This window comes from Paroedura picta, chromosome 4 (genome assembly GCF_049243985.1).
Source record: "Paroedura picta isolate Pp20150507F chromosome 4, Ppicta_v3.0, whole genome shotgun sequence".
Taxonomy (NCBI): Eukaryota; Metazoa; Chordata; class Lepidosauria; order Squamata; family Gekkonidae; genus Paroedura; species Paroedura picta.
Window position 1 is genome coordinate 139944316 of NC_135372.1, and position 21984 is coordinate 139966299.

The window sequence follows — 21984 nt, forward strand, 5'->3', positions numbered from 1 at the left end:
TAAACGTATATATATTTGTTTGTATATCTCTATATAAACACACATGCATACACATATATACATATACACGTGTCTGCCCAAGTAAAACTCTCGTTATCCTCCAGAGCAGGGGTAGTCAACCTGTGGTCCTCCAGATGTCCATGGACTACAATTCCCACGAGCCCCTGCCAGCAAACGCTGGCAGGGGCTCGTGGGAATTGTAGTCCATGGACATCTGGAGGACCACAGGTTGACTACCCCTGCTCTAGACTCTAGACCAGCCCTTTCCAACCTTTTGACTTAGAGGAGCCCCTGAATTAATTTTTCAGACTTTGAGAACTTTGATGTCAGCTGGCCACGCCCCCTGCCACACCCCCAGAAGTGACATCACTACCTGCACCCTTTGTTCACCTTTTGCTCCCTCTCCCCCCAATACTACTACTATGGCAGCTCTGCCTCACATAGGCCAGAAAAAAGAGAAGGAGACGAGGATAGCCCGGACCCCCTCCCCAATACCACACCACATGAGAGCTGCTGCAAACCCCCAGGGAGCTTACAGACCCCTGGTTAGGAATCCCTGCCCTGCGCCTTTTGGTGTCAACGTCTTTGCAAACAGATGTTGCAGTATTTTCTGCGCTGAGATCTTCCCAACGACACCCAGTCAGAGATGACAGCCTGCACCTGTGAGCCCCAGCCACCTGTCTTTTTAGGAATTCATTGCTCACTGCAGATTCCTTCTCCATGAGTCAGGCCTGAGCAAACCAAGCTGGCTCTTCTTCCCACGGTTCTGGCCGCTCACCCATCTCTGCCAGCACCATCCTGATGTTTCTGGCTCAGTCTTTCGAAAGCTGCTGCCGCCCTGAGAGGACAACCATCAAATCCTGCCAGAGACGCAGCCCAGACAGAAGGACCGTGTTTGATCTGGGAAGTCTTGGGTTCCAATCCTCACCAAACAACTATGCTGCTCAGGTCAAAACCAGTGTCACCTACCCCAGGGTCCCAGCATAGTGGTTAAGAGTGGTGGCTTCTAATCTGGAGAACCGGGTTTGATTCCCTATTCCAGGGGTAGTCAAACTGCGACCCTCCAGATTTCCATGGACTACAATTCCCATGAGCCTCTGTCAGCGGGCTCATGGGAATTGTAGTCCGTGGACATCTGGAGAGCCGCAGTTTGACTACCCCTGCCCCACTGCAACTCCACATGCAGCCAGCTGGGGAGCCGTGAGCCAGTCACGGTTCTCTCAGAGCTCTCTCGGCCTCACCTCCCTCACAGGGAATCTGTTGTGGGGAGAGGGCAGGGAAGGCGATTGCTAGCTGCTTTGAGACTCCTTCAGGCAGTAAAAAGCAGGGTATAAAAACCAACTCTCCTTCTTCTAAGCTTCTTGAGCCTGTGGACACCACTGGCAACCTTATGACAGCCCTGGGTCATTTGAGAGAGGGCAGGGGAGAGGGGAGGAGAGAGGGGAGGAAGGAAGGAAGGAAGGAAGGAAGGAAGGAAGGAAGGAAGGAAGGAAGGAAGGAAGGAAGGAAGGAAGGAAGGAAGGAAGGAAGGAAGGAAGGGAGGGAGGGAGGGAGGGAGGGAGGGAGGGAGGGAGGCAGTCTTTATTCAGATTCACCAGGAATTATTACATTCTCAATACTGGAAGGATTAGAAGTGTTGACCCAGGAGATCTGGCAACTTCCAGCTTCCATTCAACCCACCTCTTGAAGGGCTGAACATTTTGATAAGTCGAGAAGGGACCATTTAACTGCTTCTCTATCCACCCTGGTGCCTTCATCTCTAGTTGTGTCCTGCTATATACATGTAAGAAAGGAAATTGTTTATTATGCCCCTTCTTACACAGTTTAACCCTCTTGAAAAGATGTTTAAACATGCTGAGGGCCTGATAATGAGATATCAGGAGGGAGGGAGGGAGGAAGGAAAGGAGGGAAGGAAGGAAGGGAGGGAGGGAGGGAGGAAGGAAAGGAGGGAAGGAAGGGAGGGAGGGAGGGAGGGAGGGAGAGAGGGAGGGAGGGAGGGAGGGAGGAAAGGAGGGAAGGAAGGAAGAAGGAAGGAAGGAAGGAAGGAAGGGAGGGAGGGAGGGAGGGAGGGAGGGAGGGAGGGAGGGAGGGAGGAAGGGAGGGAGGGAGGAAAGGAGGGAAGGAAGGAAGGAAGGAAGGAAGGAAGGAAGGAAGGAAGGAAGGAAGGAAGGAAGGAAGGAAGGAAGGAAGGAAGGAAGGAAGGGAGGGAGGGAGGGGGGAGGGAGGGAGGGGGGAGGGAGGGAGGGAGGGAGGGAGGAAGGAAAGGAGGGAAGGAAGGAAGGAAGGAAGGAAGGAAGGAAGGAAGGAAGGAAGGAAGGAAGGAAGGAAGGAAGGAAAGGGAGGGAGGGAGGGAGGGAGGGAGGGTGAGAGATGGATAGATGGAAAGAGGGATGGGGACACAGGTGGCACTGTAGTGAATCAGCCAGTTGCCTCTGCCTCTGAGAATGAGGAAACAGAGGAGTCAGGAGCTGCACCAGGGGAATGCCCATCTGAGCAGCTGGGTACAGAGGCAGAGACCAGCAAAAAAAAGCCTCAGGAGACCAGGGTTGTTCTTTCTGGCAGGAGAAGGGACCAAAATCAGTCTGTCTCTCACCTCCGGGGTCTCCTGAGCCAGCATTGCAGGCATAAGGTGAGATTTACCCCTCAGAAAAGGCGTCAGAGCGGAAGGCTATTAGCACAGCTCCAGTTGCTCTTGACTCCTGACAACTGAGTTGGTGCAGGGCCACAGACTCACAGAATGAAGAGCAACAATAATAAAAGCAGAGGAGGGGGCAACTTTTGCAGATCACGACGCTGTCCACCAAGACTCTTGGTAAAACAGTATTGTCTGTGCCTGGTTACTAATTGGGTTTATTTCTCAGAGATCTTTCTCGATACCTGCCTTGCTTGTGGATCTTGACTGGGTGATCTCTGGCTAGTCATGGTTCTCTTAGAGCTGCTCTCACAGAGCAGATCTGTTAGAGCTCTCTCAGGCTCACAAGGTGTGAGGAGAGGAAGTGAAGGCAATGTTAAGCCACTTTGACCGTTTCCGCACTGGGAACTTCACTGCCCCAGCTCCCGTGCAGGAGCACAAATCAGGGGCGGATCAGGTGCACCAGGCCAAATGCTCCCACAGGTGGGTGCAGGAAGAGGTGGGGCAACCTGCCACAACTAAAACTCCAGTCTGCAGCCTGACATGAAACCTCCAGTGCGTAAACAGTCTTTGAGACTCCTTTGGGTAGTGAAATACAGGGTATAAAAACCAGCTCTTCTTCCATGGACGAAACACCTGCTGTGGACCAGTTAGATAATTTTGCTTTCTTTATTACGTTACCACCTTGTAATTGTCTCCTGGCCTCCTGGAAACTCCCACACAGGGTAAAAGCATCAAGCACTGGCCTGAACACAACAGCTGTTTTATTATGAAGAAGAAAAAGAGTTGGTTCTTAGATGCCGCTTTTCTTTACCCGAAGGAGTCTCAAAGTGGCTTACAGTCGCCTTCCCTTTCCTCTCCCCACAACAGACACCCTGTGAGGTGGGTGAGGCTGAGAGAGCCCTGATATTCCTGCCCGGTCAGAACAGTTTTATCAGTGCTGGGGCGAGCCCAAGGTCACCCAGCTGGCTGCATGTGGGGGAGCGCAGAATGGAACCCGGCATGCCAGATTAGAAGTCCGCACTCCTAACCTCTACACCAAACTTGCCTTTGTGAGATTGGAGACTGTGTCAGCAACCACCAGGCATAGCCTTGCACCATGACAGGCACCTCCCATCCTGCTTGGTTAATAAAAATAGTAAGTTACTGCCCATCTGTGGACTGACTGTGCCGTCTCATCCGGCCGCCCCTGACCAAAAGTCCCTCCTTGTCCCTCCAAGACAAATTCAACTCCCCTATTAATAAAACTTCAAGGCGCCCGCCTCAGCCGCTTCCCTGCACACCGGAGGGAGCTCAGTAAAACCACCATCTGAGAATTGACAACATCAAATACTCCCACGGCCTCATTATGATAACGAATTCCAGTCCGGAATGCTTCACAAAGCCCCGGTTGCCTAGGAGACTTTCCCTTTCCCGAGCTCACAGGTCTGTCTCCTTACAATGAAAGCAAAAAGACTGGGCAATGCGTAGAAATTTGGGCAGAACCTTAGAATCATAGAGTTGGAAGGGATCTCCTGGTGCATCTAGTCCACTATGCAGGCCACTCACAACCCTCTCGCTCACCCACTGTGATCTGCCACCCCTTGATCCTTCACAGAATCAGCCTCTCTGTCAGATGGCTCTCCAGCCTCTGTTTTAAAATCTTCAAAGATGGAGAACCCACCACCTCCCGAGGAAGCCTGTTCCCCTGAGAAACCGCTCTGACTGTCAGGAACTTCTTCCAGATAGAATCATACAATCACAGAGTTGGAAGGGACCTCCTGGGTCATCTAGTCCAACCCCCTGCACTGTGCAGGACACTCACATCCCTATCGCTCGTCCGCTGTCACCTGCCACCCCCTTGAACCTTCACAGAACCAGCCTCTGCTTAAAAACAACTGGGGAATAAAGGAAGTCAGTGTTTTCCTCGTGATCCAGTTAGGAAACTCTGAGGTCCCTGGTTACTCCAGTCTAGGGCTAGATTTGTCCAGTAGCACCTTAAAGAACAATAACATTAGGGAGGTAAGAGAATTAATGCTCCCTTTGTCAATATCTGATGAAGGACGCTTTGACCGGACTCACACCTAGCCCCTCTACGAAAGGCCAATACAGATACATTCTGAAATTATATGAACTATGGATATTCATGGATATTTTTAGTCTTTAATAGTTTAATTCGAAGCCAGGAGATTCTGGAGGTATGAATTTATGAGAGAGTTCCCTTTGTCAGATACCAGCAGGAATGGAGATGTCCAAGTCCTTCTATCGCAGTCCGAAGGGGGGAGGGATGTTCCAAAGAAAGAACCGAGGGTTACCTTCTGAAAACAGGTGCTTAAAAAAAATGTTTGTTTAACTGGCCAAAAGTACTGAAAATTGGCAGGGAGCAGGGATGGACTTGCTCACCCATGATCCCTTCTTCCAAACTAGGAAACAGTGATGGGAGGGGGGGGTTCCCCTTCCAAATTTTGCATAATCCCAGCAGATTTGCAGTGACAAATATTTCTCACCTCCTCTCCAGGGGCTTGAGGTCTGTTTGGGTGTGCCCCCAAAAGAAAAACAGAAAGTGCACAGAGAGAATGTGGGGGTGCTTTTGCCCAACACAAGGGGTTTGTTCCTTTTTACCGTTGAGAAACCCCTGAGAAGCCCCAGAAATGGCGCAATTGCACAGAATAGGGTTGGGAAGCAGAGCTGTGGACATGCCCATCCGGGGCCCCTCCCCTTCCCACCCCCTCCAGGGCCATTTTGGGAGGAGGGGTGGGCGGGTTGACATGACCATATATGGTCAAATCACCCGATGAATGCTTAACAAAACTTTAAAATATATATCACGAAATCCTGGTTGAACAAGCCTGGCGTAGAGTTTTCAAAGCTAGAGCTGAACAGATTTGGGTGGCCATTGCCCCCTTATGCATAGCAACCCTGGATTTAATCTTCGTTTATTTATTTATTTTATTTTTGTACTGCCGCTCTTCTGATGATCTCACGGCGGTTCACAACAATATAACACTAAACCACAATAAAACCCATAAAGCCACCCCATACAACAATACAACAATGACAGGCAGCTGGCAATCACATAATAAACCATTCTGATTTCCCAGTCCCCGTCATTGGCGAATGTGGTCATCTGGACCATAAAGGTTAGGGCAGGTGAACATGTTGCGACTCTGGACTTCCTTCGAGGTCTCCCATCCAAATACGGACTGAGGCCAACCCTACTTAGCTTCCGAGAGGTGACAAGATCGAGGTAGTCTGGTTCATCCAGGTCACGGCAGATGAACAGAGCTGGTTTTGCCGTTGCTTGCCTCCACAAAGCCACCTGGGTCTTCCCCCGTGCTTGAACAATTCTGGACCCACGGGAGGGGGGCTACCATCGCCCCCAGACTTACATCAGACGGACACAGTCGGGAATAGAAGGAATGCGAGGAATAGAGGTTTAGGATTATCTGACCGCCATCTTTTGGATGACTGTTTTTCTGTTGTGTCGGGTTTTTGGCTTGTATTTACGAGGTTATGTTTTTAACATTGTAAGCCGCCGCGAGCCAGCTTGTCTGGGAATAGCGGGATAAAAATTTAATTATTTACTACTACTACTACTACTACTACTACTACTACTACTACTACTACTAGAATCGTAGAATCATAGAGTTGGAAGGTCCAACCCCCTGCTCAATGCAGGATCAGCCCAAAGCATCCTAAAGTACTACTAAAGTACTCACTGACCGGGCGGCTGGGAAGGGCTCTCCCCCCATCCCAAGTTCCAGCCCTTCCCAGCTGGCCGGGCAGCACAGTCCCTGGCTCTTCGAGCTGGCGGCCACGCTGGCCGTGCGGCAAGGAAGGGTGTTCCCACCCCCAACCCTCCCCCCCCGATCGAAGGCTGGGGCTTTGGGGGTGGGAAAGCCATCTCCTACCGCCCTCCCTGGGCAGGCTCCCTCCAGCCCCTCCCGGCCCAGCTTCCCAGCTCCTGAGGCCAGCTTCCCTGGGCCTACTTCGCATCACAGCGGCCAGCATGGGGCGAAGGTGGCCCACATGGGGGGGAGAGGCGCAAAGCGCCTCCCAACTGGTCAGTCCTGGAGTTTTACACCTCCCGATTGAGCCCTCCGCTTGTCAGTCCGGGGCCAGGGGTCAATAGTTGGCCCCCTCCATCCCGGACAGCTCCCACCCCCCACCCTTTACTGTTTTATTTATACCGCTCTGTGGAGCAGTTACAGATAAATGATACGGCCATATATGGTCATGTCGAGTGCCGCCCCCCCCCCCAAATGACCAATCATGGGCCAGGAGAGGGTGGAAAGGGGAAGGGCCCCATGTGGGCGTGTCCACAGCTCTGCTTCCCACCTGTATTCTGCAGGATCGCCCCATTTCTGGTGTTACTCAAAGCCTGAAGTATGTTCCAGGGGTTTCTCAATGGTGAAAAAGTTGAGAAAGGCCGGGGGTAGACACCACTGACCTGAATGGACCAATGGTCTGATTCAGTATAAGGCGGCTTCATGTCTTCACTTTCAGCCACCACCAAAGAAAGAGATTCTTTCCCAGAACAGAGGAAGCATTTCCCCGTTTCCCAAATTCCGATCCACCAACCCTCCGCAGCATGCTCGGCCTCACTTCACGGTACATGGCCACTAGGCCGCTCACAACCGGTCTCCCGGGGCTCGTCCCCCAGCCCTGCAGGGTTGCAAACGCCACTTCTTGAGACTTCAGAGAGCCTCATTTCCTCAAAAGACAACTTAATTTAATCCTCGCCCCCGAAAAGGAGCGGAGGGAAAGCAAAACCACAGCTTCAATTAAACCCTATTTAATTTGCCGCAAGGCTTTCTGAGAATGTGGAAATGACTGAACGGCCCCGACTGGCTCCGCGTTGCTCAGTTGATTCAGAAATTCCACTCCAGTGGCAGTCCCAGGGGAGTCCCAAGGGGACTATAGTGGCTTGGTGCCAGCCCAGTTGTCCTTGGAGTCCAAAAAGCCAAGCTTGGTTAAATGCAGAAGAACACGAAAACAAATAACTGCGCTTGTCACAGGAGATTAAGGACAAGGCCATTGCTGATGGTGCAAAATCAGGCAAAAATATTCTATTGAAATTGGGGTCACTGTGGGTGGGCAAGCAGTTGTGAGTGTCCTCCCTTGTGCAGGGGGTTGGACTAGATGACCCCAGAGTTCCCTTCCAACTCTATGATTCTGTGTAGTTACTTAGATGGTGCCCAAACTTGGGATCCCAACAAGGCCTCTGATTGGCTATACAATTTTTTAAAATTCTGCTTTGGCACCAGCTGCTGTCCCAGCATAAGGACCTTCAGTGCATGGCAGACTGTAAGCTGCAGCGGCCATTTTGCAGCTGGCTCCACCTCCTGCAACAGCCATTTTGTGGCTGGCCCCACCTCCTGAAGCAGCCATTTTGTAGCAGCCATTTTGCAGCTATGCCCCCACCCTGGCGTCGGTTTTCAAAGATGCCCACTGGCTCAAAGAGGTTGGGTACCCCTTTGTTAAGGGGTAAGGGATGTGGGGTGAGTATAGAGACAGAAATACTACACAGCAAGGGACGGGGGGCAAAAAAAAAAGTGATGTGAATCACAAATCACAGTTGTCCAGTTCTGCTATGAGGACAGCTCATTCCTCACCAAACGATCAGAACTGTGTGCAGACTTATTTTATGCTCTCTGGTCTGGCAGGTTTTTGACAGAAGCCTGCAAAACCTGTTCAACCAGAGATGATTATGCGACTGGAGCATCAGATCACCCCCACTGGGACCATCACAGGGAACCCCACCTTCCCTCCATCACACTTGGCAGAAAGAAAAATTGATAATTATGCACAACCAACCCTTTGCCCCCCTTCTCTTCCACAAAGGTGGTCACTTTCAAAAAAAACCCCCCCAAATTCCTGCCCTATTTCATCCCTTTTCTTGCTTCAGAGAACCACACAGGTGGAGCGGGGGGGACGACGACTCACCCCATTCACAATTCCCTTTCCTCCATGCAGTTAATTTCAGGAGCTCCGCACGGCAGTGTGCAAACACAGTTTATCCACATTAGACTTTTAAATTCCTGCTCGCTCAACTACCTTTCGGTAACCGCCCGATTCCGGCCGTGCACAGAATCGCCCCAATCGCTCTCGTTAACGGCAACGGAAGCAAAAGAACTGTGCCAAAGAAACCGGCTTAGTGCCCAAGGCTGCCCACTGGAAAACAGCTATATTTGTGCTCCCAGGTTGCCGGAAGCCCAAATGCAACTGGCCGCCTTTGAAACACGCGGCCGATTGTTCCCCCGTGAAATAAGGGGCATATCTGGGAAACGTGGAATGCGTTCCTCGTTCCCGGAGGCTTTTGCTCAACCAGCCTGACAGCACCATAACAATGCCGTCTCGAGATGCACGGGGGTTGCCTCGCTGTGGGCACGGAAGCAGATGCCTAATTGGCTGTGAATTCAACTTCATGATTCACGTCCGCTGGTATTAACTGACTGCTGGAGAGGGCAGAGCTTCCTCGTGGAAGAAGGTAGTTGGCAGATGTGGGGCGGTGGGGCACTGCAAACAGCAGTAGCTTGTTCTTTTTTGAATATCGCACACAAAGTGGCTCCGGAGAGGAGTACTCAAAAGACCCCTTCCTCCTGTACCGACCTACTCCATAATAATTGGTGGACATCCAATAAGCTGATGGGAAGTGGATTCAGGAGAGGCAGGAAGAAGCCAGCTCCGTGATTGCTCTGAGATCTTCCGGGAGATCATTCCACCAAAAAGGCCCTGGCCCTAATCAAGGCCAGATGGACTTCCCTCAGGCTAGGGAGAACCAAACTGTTAGTATTCGAAGATGGAGTTCTTCCACCAGGTTTTTGGTGGCAGCCCGTGAACCAGTAACATACTGAGCCCTCCTCATAAAATAAGATACCCCCAGATCATCCGCTAATTCCGGGAAAGTACAGAAGGCAACTGGGATTATCAAGGCTGCTGTTCCAATCTTTGCTTCCTGATGTTAAATCGCCGCACAATTTTAAATCTTCCCTATTATACATTGTAAAACTGAATTTTAACCAACTGTTTTAATTTTGCTGATATGATGTACACCGCCCTGAGCTAGTCCGCTGGGAGGGTGGTATATAAATTAAATAAACAAAAAGAATAAAAATACAGTAAAATGAGCTGATTATTCTATTATAATTTTACCTTGCCTGGCTGTACTTGCCTCTTATTGTTATGCCAATAAAGGTTTATTATTATATTATTATTAAATAAACAAAAACAAATAAACAGAGTTGACTTCGAGCCAATTAAAAGCAATTCAGTGAAAAGAAATTCCGCAAATGTTTGTGTTGAACGCTTGATGAGCAATAAATAATTCATAGTAACTTCATCCTGTGCCGTCTCCATCTCTACAGTTTACCAACCAAGTACCATTTCTATGTCGAAATTTTTGGTTTTTTCGAGGCTACAACTGAGGCTACAAGAAGAAGAAGAAGAGTTGGTTCTTATATGCCACTTTTCTCTACCCAAAGGAGTCTCAAAGTGGCTTACAGTCGCCTTCCCTTTCCTCTCCCCACAACAGACACCCTGTGAGGGAGGTGAGGCTGAGAGAGCCCTGATATTACTGAAGAAGTTGGTTCTTATATGCCGCTTTTCTCTACCCAAAGGAGTCTCAAAGTGGCTTACAGTCGCCTTCCCTTTCCTCTCCCCACAACAGACACCCTGCGAGGGAGGGGAGGCTGAAAGAGCCCTGATATTACTGAAGAAGTTGGTTCTTATATGCCGCTTTTCTCTACCCAAAGGAGGCTCAAAGTGGCTTACAGTCGCCTTCCCTTTCCTCTCCCCACAACAGACACCCTGTGAGGGAGGCGAGGCTGAGAGAGCCTGATATTCTCTGCTTGGTCAGAACAGTTTTATCAGTGCTGAGGAGAGCCCAAGGTCACCCAGCTGACTGCATGTGGAGGAGTGCAGAATTGGACTCTGCTCGCCAGCTTAGAAGTTCACACTCCTAAGCACTACACCAAACTGTCTCTCGAGGAATCCCCTGGCCCCAACTGGGGATTGCCATCCCTACTTGCTCACAATACCATGTGGAGTGTGCAACTTCCCAGGAACAAAACCACAAAACAGACATCCGTACCTGGCCAACAATCTGCACACTGTACAAGGCAAAGAGGGGGGGGGAGACCCAGGGAGCTCTCCAATTCCCTACGTGAAACCGAAGATGCTGGCTCATGGAAGCAAGCCACAGGCACTTATTTTATCCCCCTTCTGGGCTGTCGGATTGCTGAGTAAGCTGCAGCTTCAGGGGGCAGGCGGCCTCTCCGGGACATGCATTCTCAGCCACAAGGTACAGAGATTAGGCCTGTGCATAATGCTACTCCTGTGGCAGGAAGCCTGGTTCTTTGGCTCGCACACAACAATGGCCCTACTCGCTGGCATACAATTGGAGGGAAGGCTTGATCCGCTGACGCGGCATTTGCCGTCTTAGAAAGGAAGAAGCAGCCGGGGATTTGCCCTTGACATCGCAAGGATTCATTTCATTTTATCTGCGTTATTTATATCCCCTTCCTTTCTCCCGCAAGCGGCTTATATTATCATTCTTCTCTCCTCCACTTTACCTCCACAACAACCCCGAGGAGTACGTCAGGCTGAGAATCTGTGACTGGTCCCAGGTCATGTAAGAGCCAAACAAGCCGCTCCGAGCTGACTCTGCCAGGAGAGGCGGGAGAGAAATTAAATAATAAATAAATAAACGTGGCTCAGGGCAAAGGACCCTCAAGTCCAACGCTCCGGATCACAAAATGGCCAAAACTCCAAGACCACCAGGCTGTCCACCAGTGGGGCCAGAACTCCAGAAGGCCACCCAGTCTTGCCCCCCAAGCACCAAGAAGATAAGAGCATCACTGCCCGAGACACAAGAGCATAAGAGAAGCCATGTTGGACCAAGTCAGTGGTCCATCTAGTCAACAGCCCATCCAGTTCAACAGTCGCCAAAACCCAGGTGCCTTCAGGACGTTCTCCAGCTGGGCCAGAACTTAAGAAGCCCTCCCACTGTGCCCCCCTCAAGAACCATCACTTCCTCAGACGTATGAACATAAGAGAAGCCATCTTGGATCAGGACAGCGGCCAATTCAGTCCAAAACTCCGTGTCACATAGTGTCCAAAACACACTGGAGGTCCACCATCGGGGCCAGAACTTCAGAAGCCCTCCCACTCTTGGCTCCCAAGCTCAAGAAGACAGAGCATCAATGCCCCACAAATCTCCTGAAGCAACCATTCCAAAAATGGTCTGTAGGGTCAAAAAGCTTAGAGATCCCTCCAGATCTGGCTTTCTCAACCAGGGTTTTGTGAAACTCTGGAGTTTCTTTATGGCCCTGGAAGGGTTTCCTGAATGGGTGGGAGTTAATTAATTTTTTACATATTTTTAAAATGTGTTAAATATTTATCAGGCGATATGACCATATATGGTCATGTTGACACCCCAAAATGACCAATGATGGGCCTGGAAGGGGTGGGAAGGGGAGGGGCCCTGGGTGGGCGTGTCCATAGTTATGCTTCCTGACCATATTCTGCACCATCACACCACTTTTGCAGTTCCTCGAAGCCTGAAGACTGTTTCTGGGGTTTCTCAATGGTCAAAAAGTTGAGAGAAGCTGTTCTACTCTAACTAGACATTACAATTTCTGGCCTTTCTATTTATTTTTTAAAAGGAAGGATCTTTAATCCTCCCCCCCCCCCCTCCCTTGCAGCATTCAAGCTAGAATGAGCCACCTTTAAGCTGATTTTAATTCTACGGGAGAAAACCTACAGATTTCCTTTCCCCCGCTCCCCCAAAGTAAAAACCAGCTTGGGAAGGGCTTTTTTTTCCTTTGAGAAAATAGCTGGGGACAAAGAGGTTAACGTTCACCACCCAACCATCCCAAAATCATTCTGTCTCCCTCCTTAATAAAGCCACTCCACAGACAGAAAGGGGGTGGGGAGTCATTTTAAATAAGCACCAAAGAAAGAGTCCTGTGTAATTAAGTGCTAAATCGGAACCATGGAAAAGCGGGCCGCTCTCAGCTACCTGAGTCCAGCCGCTGCATCCCTAAAAAGCTGCTTCCTCTCTGGTCCCTGGGTGATGCTCTCGAAGGCACAGACATTGTCAGAAGAGAAGCAAAATCAGATCAGATTTGCATCCCTTCTGTCCGATTCCTCCAACCGTGACCCCACAGTAGCCAATAAATCGAGCGGTCCAATCCTGAATTCCAGTGCACCATAGTGGAAAGCCAGCCTCAATCAGAGAACTGGACTCATACCCCACCTTAATCGTGTGCCTCCCTGGGTGCACTTTCTCGGCCTGTCCTACCTTACAAGGTTGTTGTGAGGATTTTAAAAAAGAGGTAAAGAACCACATCCGTCATCCAGTGCTCCCCGAAAGGACGAAAGGCTGAAAGTACAACTGCTAAATATTACCTGCTGACTCCTGTTATTTAAATCATCTCCCCAAGCGACGCACAAAACTCCAAATAACCTAAGGCAGGGGTAGTCAACCTGTGGTCCTCCAGATGTTCTTGGACTACAATTCCTATGAGCCCCTGCCAGCAAACCCTGCCATGATTCTTTCCCAGGGGCTCATGGGAATTGTAGTCCATGAACATCTGGAGGACCACAGGTTGACTACCCCTGACCTAAGGGCTCCCTAGGGCAAACCCAAGCAGGGGTGCAAAACTGTGGCTCTCCAGATGTCCATGGACTACAATTCCCATGAGCCCCTGCTTGTACAAGCAGGTGTTTCGGTTTTCAGCTTTGGCCATGAGCCAACGGAATTGCCAGCCACTGCATGCTCTTCCTTGAAATGCAAAGTTGGGAAACTTTTTAATGCAAGTCATCTTATATGCCGGAGTTCTTATGACATTGATTGACTGCAAAGAAGGGGCACAGGGGGAAGAAACCTCATGGAAGTTGACAGTTTCTCAGCAGAAATTGTCTTTTCTGGCCTGGCTTCTCGTGGTAGCTATTTATTGTCAGCACAGTATACAGCTGAGCTGCCTCAGCTGTACGGGAGTATGATTTTGCCAACTTTTCCATCCCGGGAGAAGTTATAAATACCCAAGGGCAACTGACTTGCAAACCAAGCATCCCCCACCCCCCTTCTCAAGAGTGCTGTAAGGGTCTTCAAAACATGAAGCTGTCTTCTTCTGGATCAGACTCTGGGTCCCGCAAGGGCGGTATTTCCTGCTCAAACTGGCAGCCGCTTTCCAAGATCTCAGATCTTTCTGTCACATTACCTCATATCACAGGGGTGGCCAAACTGTGGCTCTCCAGAGGTCCATGGACTATAATTCCCATGAGCCCCTGGGAAAGAATCACGGGGGAAAGAGGTCCTCCAAGGGTTCTACTGAGATTCAGCCATTTTCATACGCCCCCTACAGGCCCCTCCCACAAATACAGGTCCATATCTTAAGTTTATGGCCAGTAATCCCAAAGTTCCCAAGTCTTCACGTGTAGCAAAATGCCTTTTCAGTTCCTGTAATGTAAGAACAGCAGAAGAGCCCTACTGGATCAGACCAGGGGTCCATCTAGTCCAGCCTCTTGTCTCACACAGTGGCCAGCCAGTTCCTCTGGAGGGCCAACAACAGGGCAGAGAGGCTGAGGTTCTCCTAAGAACATCAGAAAGCCCTGCTGGGTCAGACCAGTGGTCCATCCAGTCCAGCCTCCTGTCTCACACAGCGGCCAACCAGTTGCTCTGGAAGGCCAACAACAATGCACAGAAGCTGAGGCCTTCCCCAGATGATGAGTCCTGCTTCTGGGATTCAGAAGCATTCCTGTCTGCCTACTTAGAATTTAAAAATAATTTAAAACAAAAAAGACCCAGTAGCAGGTCTTAAAATCTACTATGTTTCCATGCATGCAACTCAAAATTCAAATATATCCTGAGAAAACTGTATTTATTGTTACTATTGAATTTATATCCTACCCCTCACTTGTGTCTCAGGGCGACTAACGATGATTATTTAAAATACAGTACAAAGAACAAGAAACAATAAAACAATTGCCATTAAAATGGTACACATCCATTAACTGAATCCATTAAACCAGTGGTCCCCAACCACCAGGCTACGGCCCGATACCGGGCCGCGAAGGCCCTGGCACCGGGCCACGGCTCCCTCTCCCCGCCCCCCCAGGCCACAAACTTCTTTTTGCGGGAGAGGGGAGAGGGGAGAGAGGGAAGCGCAGGCACATGCGCAAACTCGTATGCGCGGCCCAAAATTCGCATGTGCGGCAGTTTCACGCATGCATGGCCCGGCCGCACATGTGCATGTGCGGCCGCGCATGACGCAAACATGCATGCACGGCCCGGTCACGCATGCGCAAAACTCCCACACCCACTGATCAGCAGCCTTAAAAAGGTTGCGGACCACTGCATTAAACCACAAGTTAATTCCAACCCAGTGTGGGTTCATCCCGCTGATCCGGGAGCAATTAACGCTCCCGGAATGATAGAATATTAAAGGGGGGAGGGTGTATAGTGGGAGGACCATCAATATCTGCAATACGACAGCATGCAACAGTTTGGCGGAAGAGCTCCGTTTTACAGGTCCAGCGGAACTGCTGGAGTTCCAGCAGGGCTCTGATCTCACTCAGGAGCTCATTCCACCAAGCCGGGGGTAAGGTCAAAAAGGCCCGGGACCTGGTCAAGGCCAGCCATATTTTTTATCCTTTTTGCAAGCAAGCTTTCCTCTTTTAGCAGCGAAGCTTTTTCCCCACCCCCAATGTAACACGAAATGCCCCCCCTTAAATACCCTCCAGAATCACCAAGTCCTTTAAAATTTAAGGGTCTGCAAAGGTTTCACCCAGTTAGAAACAAGCAGTCCTCGGCTGGACTCTGCTTGTTCTCGTGCATTCTCGCTACCATTCGGCAAAACAGCCTTCCTGGAACGACTTCATAAAACATCTCTCTGGTACGCTCCCAATTGCAACATGGCAGCACTCCAAAATGCAGCATCCTGGGCTTGTTTCAGATGCCATCAAAGCATAAAGCGGGACTAAGGAGCTATCGGGGAGACCAGAGTCAGCAGATCTCAGGTGCCGCTGGAAAAATCAAACCGAGAGCAGTGACCGCACATTACACTAGAACACATCTCAGGTGGCTCTCCCAGGTTCTATCTGGGAACCGGCCTGACAAAACCAGCAATATTCCAGGTGGAAGCAGAGATCCTCAGATTACAGACCACAATCACAATTCGCAGGCAAACACTTGGCCATGGTTAGACCTTAACAGAGAGAGAGAGAGAGCTCTTCCTCCTACAAGGGAACCCCTGGAATGTCAACATCTGCCCTTTCTCCCTGCATGGCGTCTCTGTTCTCACGGCAAACTTCCTGGGTGCGTTTCCTTCTCAAGTCATCTTTTAAACATCTGCAGATCTCTCGAATCCCACCTGCCCTTCCAAGAAAGCAAGGCACGAAAGAGGGCAATGGAAAAGACAGGAGAAGAGGCCGAGAGGAAGCTTGGAGCTACAATCCCTGGCTACGTGGTCACCAGGGAAACAAACATGGCGGCCGAACGCTCAGAAGAAGAAGCAGATTCGAGAGAGTTCAGGAAGACCGAGAGGAGGCCAGTTCAAGATTCCTCTCCAGAGGTTATTTCCGTAGGAGCAGCACTGACCACAAGGACCTGAAGAATGCCTGGAGATTAGGGGGTGCATGGTTGCCAATCTCCAGGTGGGGACTGGAAATCTCCTGGAATTTCGGCTCCGTTCCCCTGGAGAAAATGGCGTTTTTTGAAGTTTTTTTGAAGTTGAACATGGGAAGGGCATTATACCACACTAAGTTCCCTCCTCTTCCTAGGCTCCACCTCCCAAAATCTCCAGGAATTTCCTAATCCAGAGCTGGCATACTATTCACCTAACTGCGGTGGCCAAATGGTGGCTCTCCAAATGTCCTTGAACTACAATTACCATGAGCCCCTGCCAGCACCTGGAGAACCACAGTTCGCCCCCCCCCTCTCCAAACTAAAAATCTATGGTATACCATAGACAGGGGTGAGCAAACTGTGCCCGTCCAGATGTCCATAGACTATAAGTCCCATGAGCCTCTGCCAGCATTCATGGGACTTGTAGTCCATGGACATCTGGAGGGCCAGTTTGCCCACCCCTGCTATAGAGTCTGCCCTCTGACTGCATTTTCTCCAGGGGAATTTATCCCTGTAGTATAGAGATCAGATATAATTGCAAAAGATCTCCAGGTTCCCCTTGAAGATTGGGAATTCGGAAGCAGAGGCGAAGCAAAGGCTCTGGGAAAGGAAGAAAGGAGAGGAGAAAGGTGGGACCAAAACAACAAAAGCATCAAAAACGCTCCAGGAAGAGTCATTTTGAGCCACAGAGAAGATGGACTTCCTTTCTGACTTATCCCTCAGAGGCCATATACACACCACCTCAACAAGTGGGGGGATCGCTTGGGCATGAAATTGGGGTCACTGTGGGTAAGCAGGTAGCGGTGAGTTCCTGCATTCTGCAGGGGGTTGGACTAGATGACCCTGGAGGTCCCTTCCAACTCTATGATTCAGATTCTATGAATCACTCCCAACTAGAAAAAGAGGAGGAGGAAGAGGAGGAGGAAGAAGAGTTGATTTTATACCCCACTTTTCACAATCTAAAGGAGTCTCAAAACACCTTCCAATCGCCTCCCCTTCCTCTCCGCACAACAGACACCCTGTGAGGCAGACAGGACTGAGAGAATTCTGAGAGAACTGCTCTCTGCGAGAACAGCTCTATCAGAGCTGTGACTAGCTCAAAATCACCCGGCTGGCTGCATGGGGAGGAGCGAGGAATCAAACCCGGCTCGCCAGATTAGAAGTCGCCCCTCTTACCCACCCTACAAAGCGGGCTCCAGTCACTCCAGTTCTGGAAGGCTGTGATAAATGCAACAAGAACTCTCGCATTTTGTGGGGAATCTGCCACAGGAAATGGCTACGGAAGCCCTGTGGAGTCAAAGCCCAGAGGCGGAAGACGATAGACAGAAGAGGCGATTGAATGGAAAGGAAATGCAAGGCAAAGGTGCTTCTAGATCAGTGGTTCTGAACCCTTTCACAGGGCAAGCAGCTTGGCCGGGGGAGCGCCATCCACACAACAGCCTTGCGGGGTAGATCGAGATGGAGCATTCGTCAGTCTGGAGCAGTGGGGAAAAAGTGAGATCGGCATGGTGGGACAAGAGGCAGAACTAAACTGAGAAATCCCAGGGAAAAAAACAATTTATATTCAATCCTGAACAATGGATCTTCATGCCATTGGTCAGTTTTGGTTTAATTCCTGTGAAAGAACCCTTGCCTAATTTTATGGTTGGGGGTCACCACAACATGAGGAACTGTATTAAAGGGTCGCGGCATCAGGAAGGTTGAGAACCACTGGGGTAGGTAAAAATTAAAGCATCCATGCTGGCCATTGGCTGACCCAAATCCGACTTCCACCTGGAAAGTCTTCCGTCAGCATGGACCAATCCACCTCCTGGATTTCACCTCCAGAAACAGAGCTCATAACCCACACTGTCAGGCCTAAGAGCCCCACAATGACACCGCATCCCAAATCTTGCCCAGGCTTTTCCAATGCGCATTCAATGATGGGGCCCGTGTGCTGTCATTCTGAACTTTCCACATCCCTCTGTGTGGCTGTGTGGCATAAACATGGCTCAATTCTTAATGAGCTTTCTTCCTGTTGTGAGGTTTGAGCAAACCTATTGGTTAGCATTTCACTTGTTATTAATTCATTAATTTCTCCCTTATTTCGGTGGGTTTAATTTCTAGGAAATGGGACATATGCCAAGGCGCACTTCACATATGCCCATGCGCACTTAACTTTCAGCATTTTCACCAATCAGTAGAAAAGAGCAAGAATCCAGAAACACCTTAGCCTTTTTTTTAACCACTGAGAACCCCCTGAAGCCTTTGAGAAACCCTACAAGTGACACAATCATGCACATCGTGCAATGTTTGGGAAGCATAGCTGTGCACGTGCTCACCCAGGACCCCTTCCCACCCCCCTCCTGGCCCATCATTGGCCATTCGGGTGGAGTCGGGTGGGTTGGCATGACCATCTATGGTCATATCACCCAAGAAATGTTTAACAAATTTTTATAGGATATAAAAATTAATCCCCACCCAATCGGGAACCCCCCCCCCTCCGGGGTTGTCAAGAAACCCCAAGGTTTCATGAAACCCTGGCTGAGAAAGCCTGCCATAAAGGCTAACAAAATTTCTGAGGTTTTATGAGTCCTGGCTCCTTTCTTCAGATACCTGATATCTGAAGAAGTGATCTGTCACTCCCAAAAGCTCCCCCTGTTAGTCTTTAAGGTGCTAGCAGACGTTTGCTTTTTTCCGATGCAGACATCACTACCCATCTTGATCTATTACTGTTATCAGTTTCTGATAAGGGCTGACCCAAAATCCAGAAGTGTGGGATTCTACAGGTTTAATCGTGCATTGTAGGAACGATGATGATGTTTTGGATCTTTCCAGGATTTTCATCAAGGCAAAGGGGACGAGGATCAACATTGCCAGGTCACTGTTCTCACCACAATCCCATTCGGAACCGTCTTTTACCTGCAAGGGTTCCACAACGCCCAACGCTGCCTTTTTGGGTAGACGGTACCCAAAGGACGCCCTCCTCCATCTTGCCCGAGCCGAAAAACACAGGAGCCTCCGAAACGATGTTCTATTGGTTCCGTCGGCTGCCTATCATTTCTCAGGGTCTGTTTTCAAGAAGTTTGGTGTTTGCGGGAGGGTAAGCCATTTTCTGCACGCCAAAATCAGGATGGCCACTTCCTGTCCTCCCCCCCAAACGGCGTTACCCATCGAGGTTCACCTGTTCTCTTTTTCTACCCAGACCAGGGCTGATGCGAAAACAGAGCTGAACTGCAGAATCCGGGAACCCCCTAAGAAATACCTGCTCAAAGGGATCGAGAGCTGTCAGTCTGCCAAATAGCCCTACCACAAAGGGAGAGAAACAAGGCTCTGTTAAAAGCCTGGGAGCTCCCTGATATGACACCTGCTAAAGCCGAATCTCGGACCATATGCAACGAAGAGATGGCTAGAAGGGGGGAGAAGGTTGGGAAAAGAAGCCAGAAGGGCGATTTTTGGCAAAAGCTGTACATGTTTACCGTGGGAGGTCTCCAGAACGGCCGGGCACAGGTGGGCCGAAGGCTCCTTTATGGGAAGGCAGGAGAGAAAGGGGCCAGGAAAGGAAATCGGTACTGATGCAGGAGAAGGTAGATAGAAGGCGGAAGAGGAGGGCGAGATGGAGACGGGGATGGAGAAGAGCAGGAAAGCTGCGGCTCAGCGGACACCCATTTGGGGAGGAAGGGAAACGGGTGGGGGGGAGGGAGAGGCATTCAAAAAGGGGGGGGCCTTTGGGCTGAACGGAGCCCCAAATATTTTGCAATGCTTGAAATCAAGGATCTCATGGGGTGATGATTTGTGGCCAGGAGGGGGGATCAGAGCTGCCCCCCTCCCCAGGGACGTGGGGTGCAGCCGGAAGCGGGGATCCCACAGGGGCCTTGCCCCCCCCCTCCTACTCACACGTAAGCGTGGTAGATGAACGCCCAGCCGCGGGGCCGCTCGAGCACGTTGTAGAGGAAATTCTGGAGCTTGCGGTAGAAGGCGTTCCTCTTGGGCGGCTTGCCGGAGACGGCCGAGCGGGGCTTGCTGAGGATGGAGCCGCGCTTGCTTCCCCCCTCCGGGCCGGCGATCAGCAGGGCGCCGTCGCGGGTGGAGTCCGGCGCGCCGGGGTCGAGCCCCACGAAGCCCACCTTGAGCTTCTTCTCGCCCGCGCCGCCCGGGTACACGCCGCCGTTGCGCGACTTCTGCACCATGCTGGCGGGAGGGGGGGGCGGCCGGGCCCCGATCCGGCGGCTCAGGGGGGCATCGGCCCGGCGGGCGCCCTTGCAAAGCGGGCGAGGCGGAGGCTGGGGCTGCGCAAGGCGAATCCAAGCGGCCCCGCTTTGCAGGCAGCCCCCGCCGGCTTCGGTGTGGCGCAGCTCCGCCCCGACTGCGCTTAACCCTTCCCTCGCCTCGGTGGGTTGGGGGGGGGCGGGGTAGGAGCCAAGCGCAGCCCCGCCCCCAGGGGGAGGGGGAGGGGGAGGGGAGCACAGCCCCCACCCCCCACCCCCCACCCCCCACCCCCACCCCGTCGCCCCTGCGCCAAACTGCAGGCCGAAGGTGCCCCGCTGCAATGGACAGGGCTTCTCGGGAGGAGACACGGCCCTGTGCAAAGAGGCGATCCGAAGCGGAGGAGGAGGAGGAAAAATAAGACCCAAGAATCACACCCAAGAGCCGGGCGAGCCACGCTTCTTTGTATGGGAAGCTTCTTTGGATTGATTGATTGATTGATTGATTGATTGATTGATTGATTGATTGATTGATTGAATTTTTTTTTTACCCCGCCGTTCCCCAGAGGGCTCGAGGCTGCTTGCCATGAATCCCGAGTGCGATCCTTAGATCTATCTCAGTTTTGAACTCTTCATTTCAATCTGCGTTCATTCATTCATTGATTCTTCCGTTTATTTACGGTCATTGACCGCCGTCAAAACAGAGGGGAAACAATGTTAATGTTCACATAGGAGCCGTCTCATTGAAAAAAACTCCGGCCGCTTCTTCTTGCATCGAAGGGGGTGGGCTCGTGGGTTCAGAGGTCGACGTGAACACCGGCCGTGTTTTGAGCTCTTTATTAGGACCCCAGGATGGTGCAGAACTGCGAACTGAACTAGAAACACCCTCCAAAAAAACCCAGTTTATATACACTGGCAAACAATGGATCTTCCCTCCAGTGCTTGCTATTGGCCAGTTTCAGTTTAAAGGGACTGGATCCAGCAGAGGGATCTAGCCATGCATTGGTCAATTACATTGCAATCTAGGATCCTGCCTCCGAACTCAAAGCTCGATCCTCAGCAGATCTACAGACACAACAGTTTCATTTGTGGTTCCTCTGATATGACTCGGGGGCAGTGACACTTTAAAAAAATCAACAAAGTATCTGTGGTATAAGCTAAGAATTGAAGCCTCCAATCACAGAAGTTTATATTGTAGATGTCCTGTTGGGCTTTTAAGGTGTAGAGTCTCCGATCTGGACTTGAATCTTGTTCTTCTAGTACAGACCAGCATAGGAACCCATAAGAACATAAAAGAAGCCATGTTGGATCAGGCCAATGGTCTATCCAGTCGTACCTTCTCTGTGTCCTACAGCAGGGGTAGTCAACCTGTGGTCCTCCAGATGTCCATGGACTACAATTCCCATGAGCCTACAATTCCCATGAGACTACCCCTGTCCTACAGTGATCCAAACCCAGGGGCCATCAGGAGGTCAATCGGCAGGGCCAGAATTCTAGAAGCCCCTCCCCAATGTTGTCCCCCGCAAGCACCAAGGATACAGACCATCACTGCCCCAGAC

General features: G+C 50.8%; 1 protein-coding gene across 4 annotated transcripts in view; it reads right to left on the bottom strand.

The window, feature by feature from the left end:
• The window catches only part of KCNQ2 (potassium voltage-gated channel subfamily Q member 2), a 107443-nt gene extending 86823 nt beyond the window's left edge, over positions 1-20620 (bottom strand). For 2 of the 4 annotated variants that reach the window (XM_077335842.1, XM_077335841.1), the window contains exon 1: positions 20118-20617. In XM_077335842.1, coding sequence (XP_077191957.1) covers positions 20118-20410 — 293 coding nt within the window. In that variant the 5' untranslated portion in view covers positions 20411-20617. Of the gene's footprint in view, positions 1-20117 lie in introns of all 4 variants that reach the window. The other 2 variants (XM_077335844.1, XM_077335843.1) reach the window with 2 other exon arrangements.
• Positions 20621-21984: the final 1364 nt, after the last annotated feature.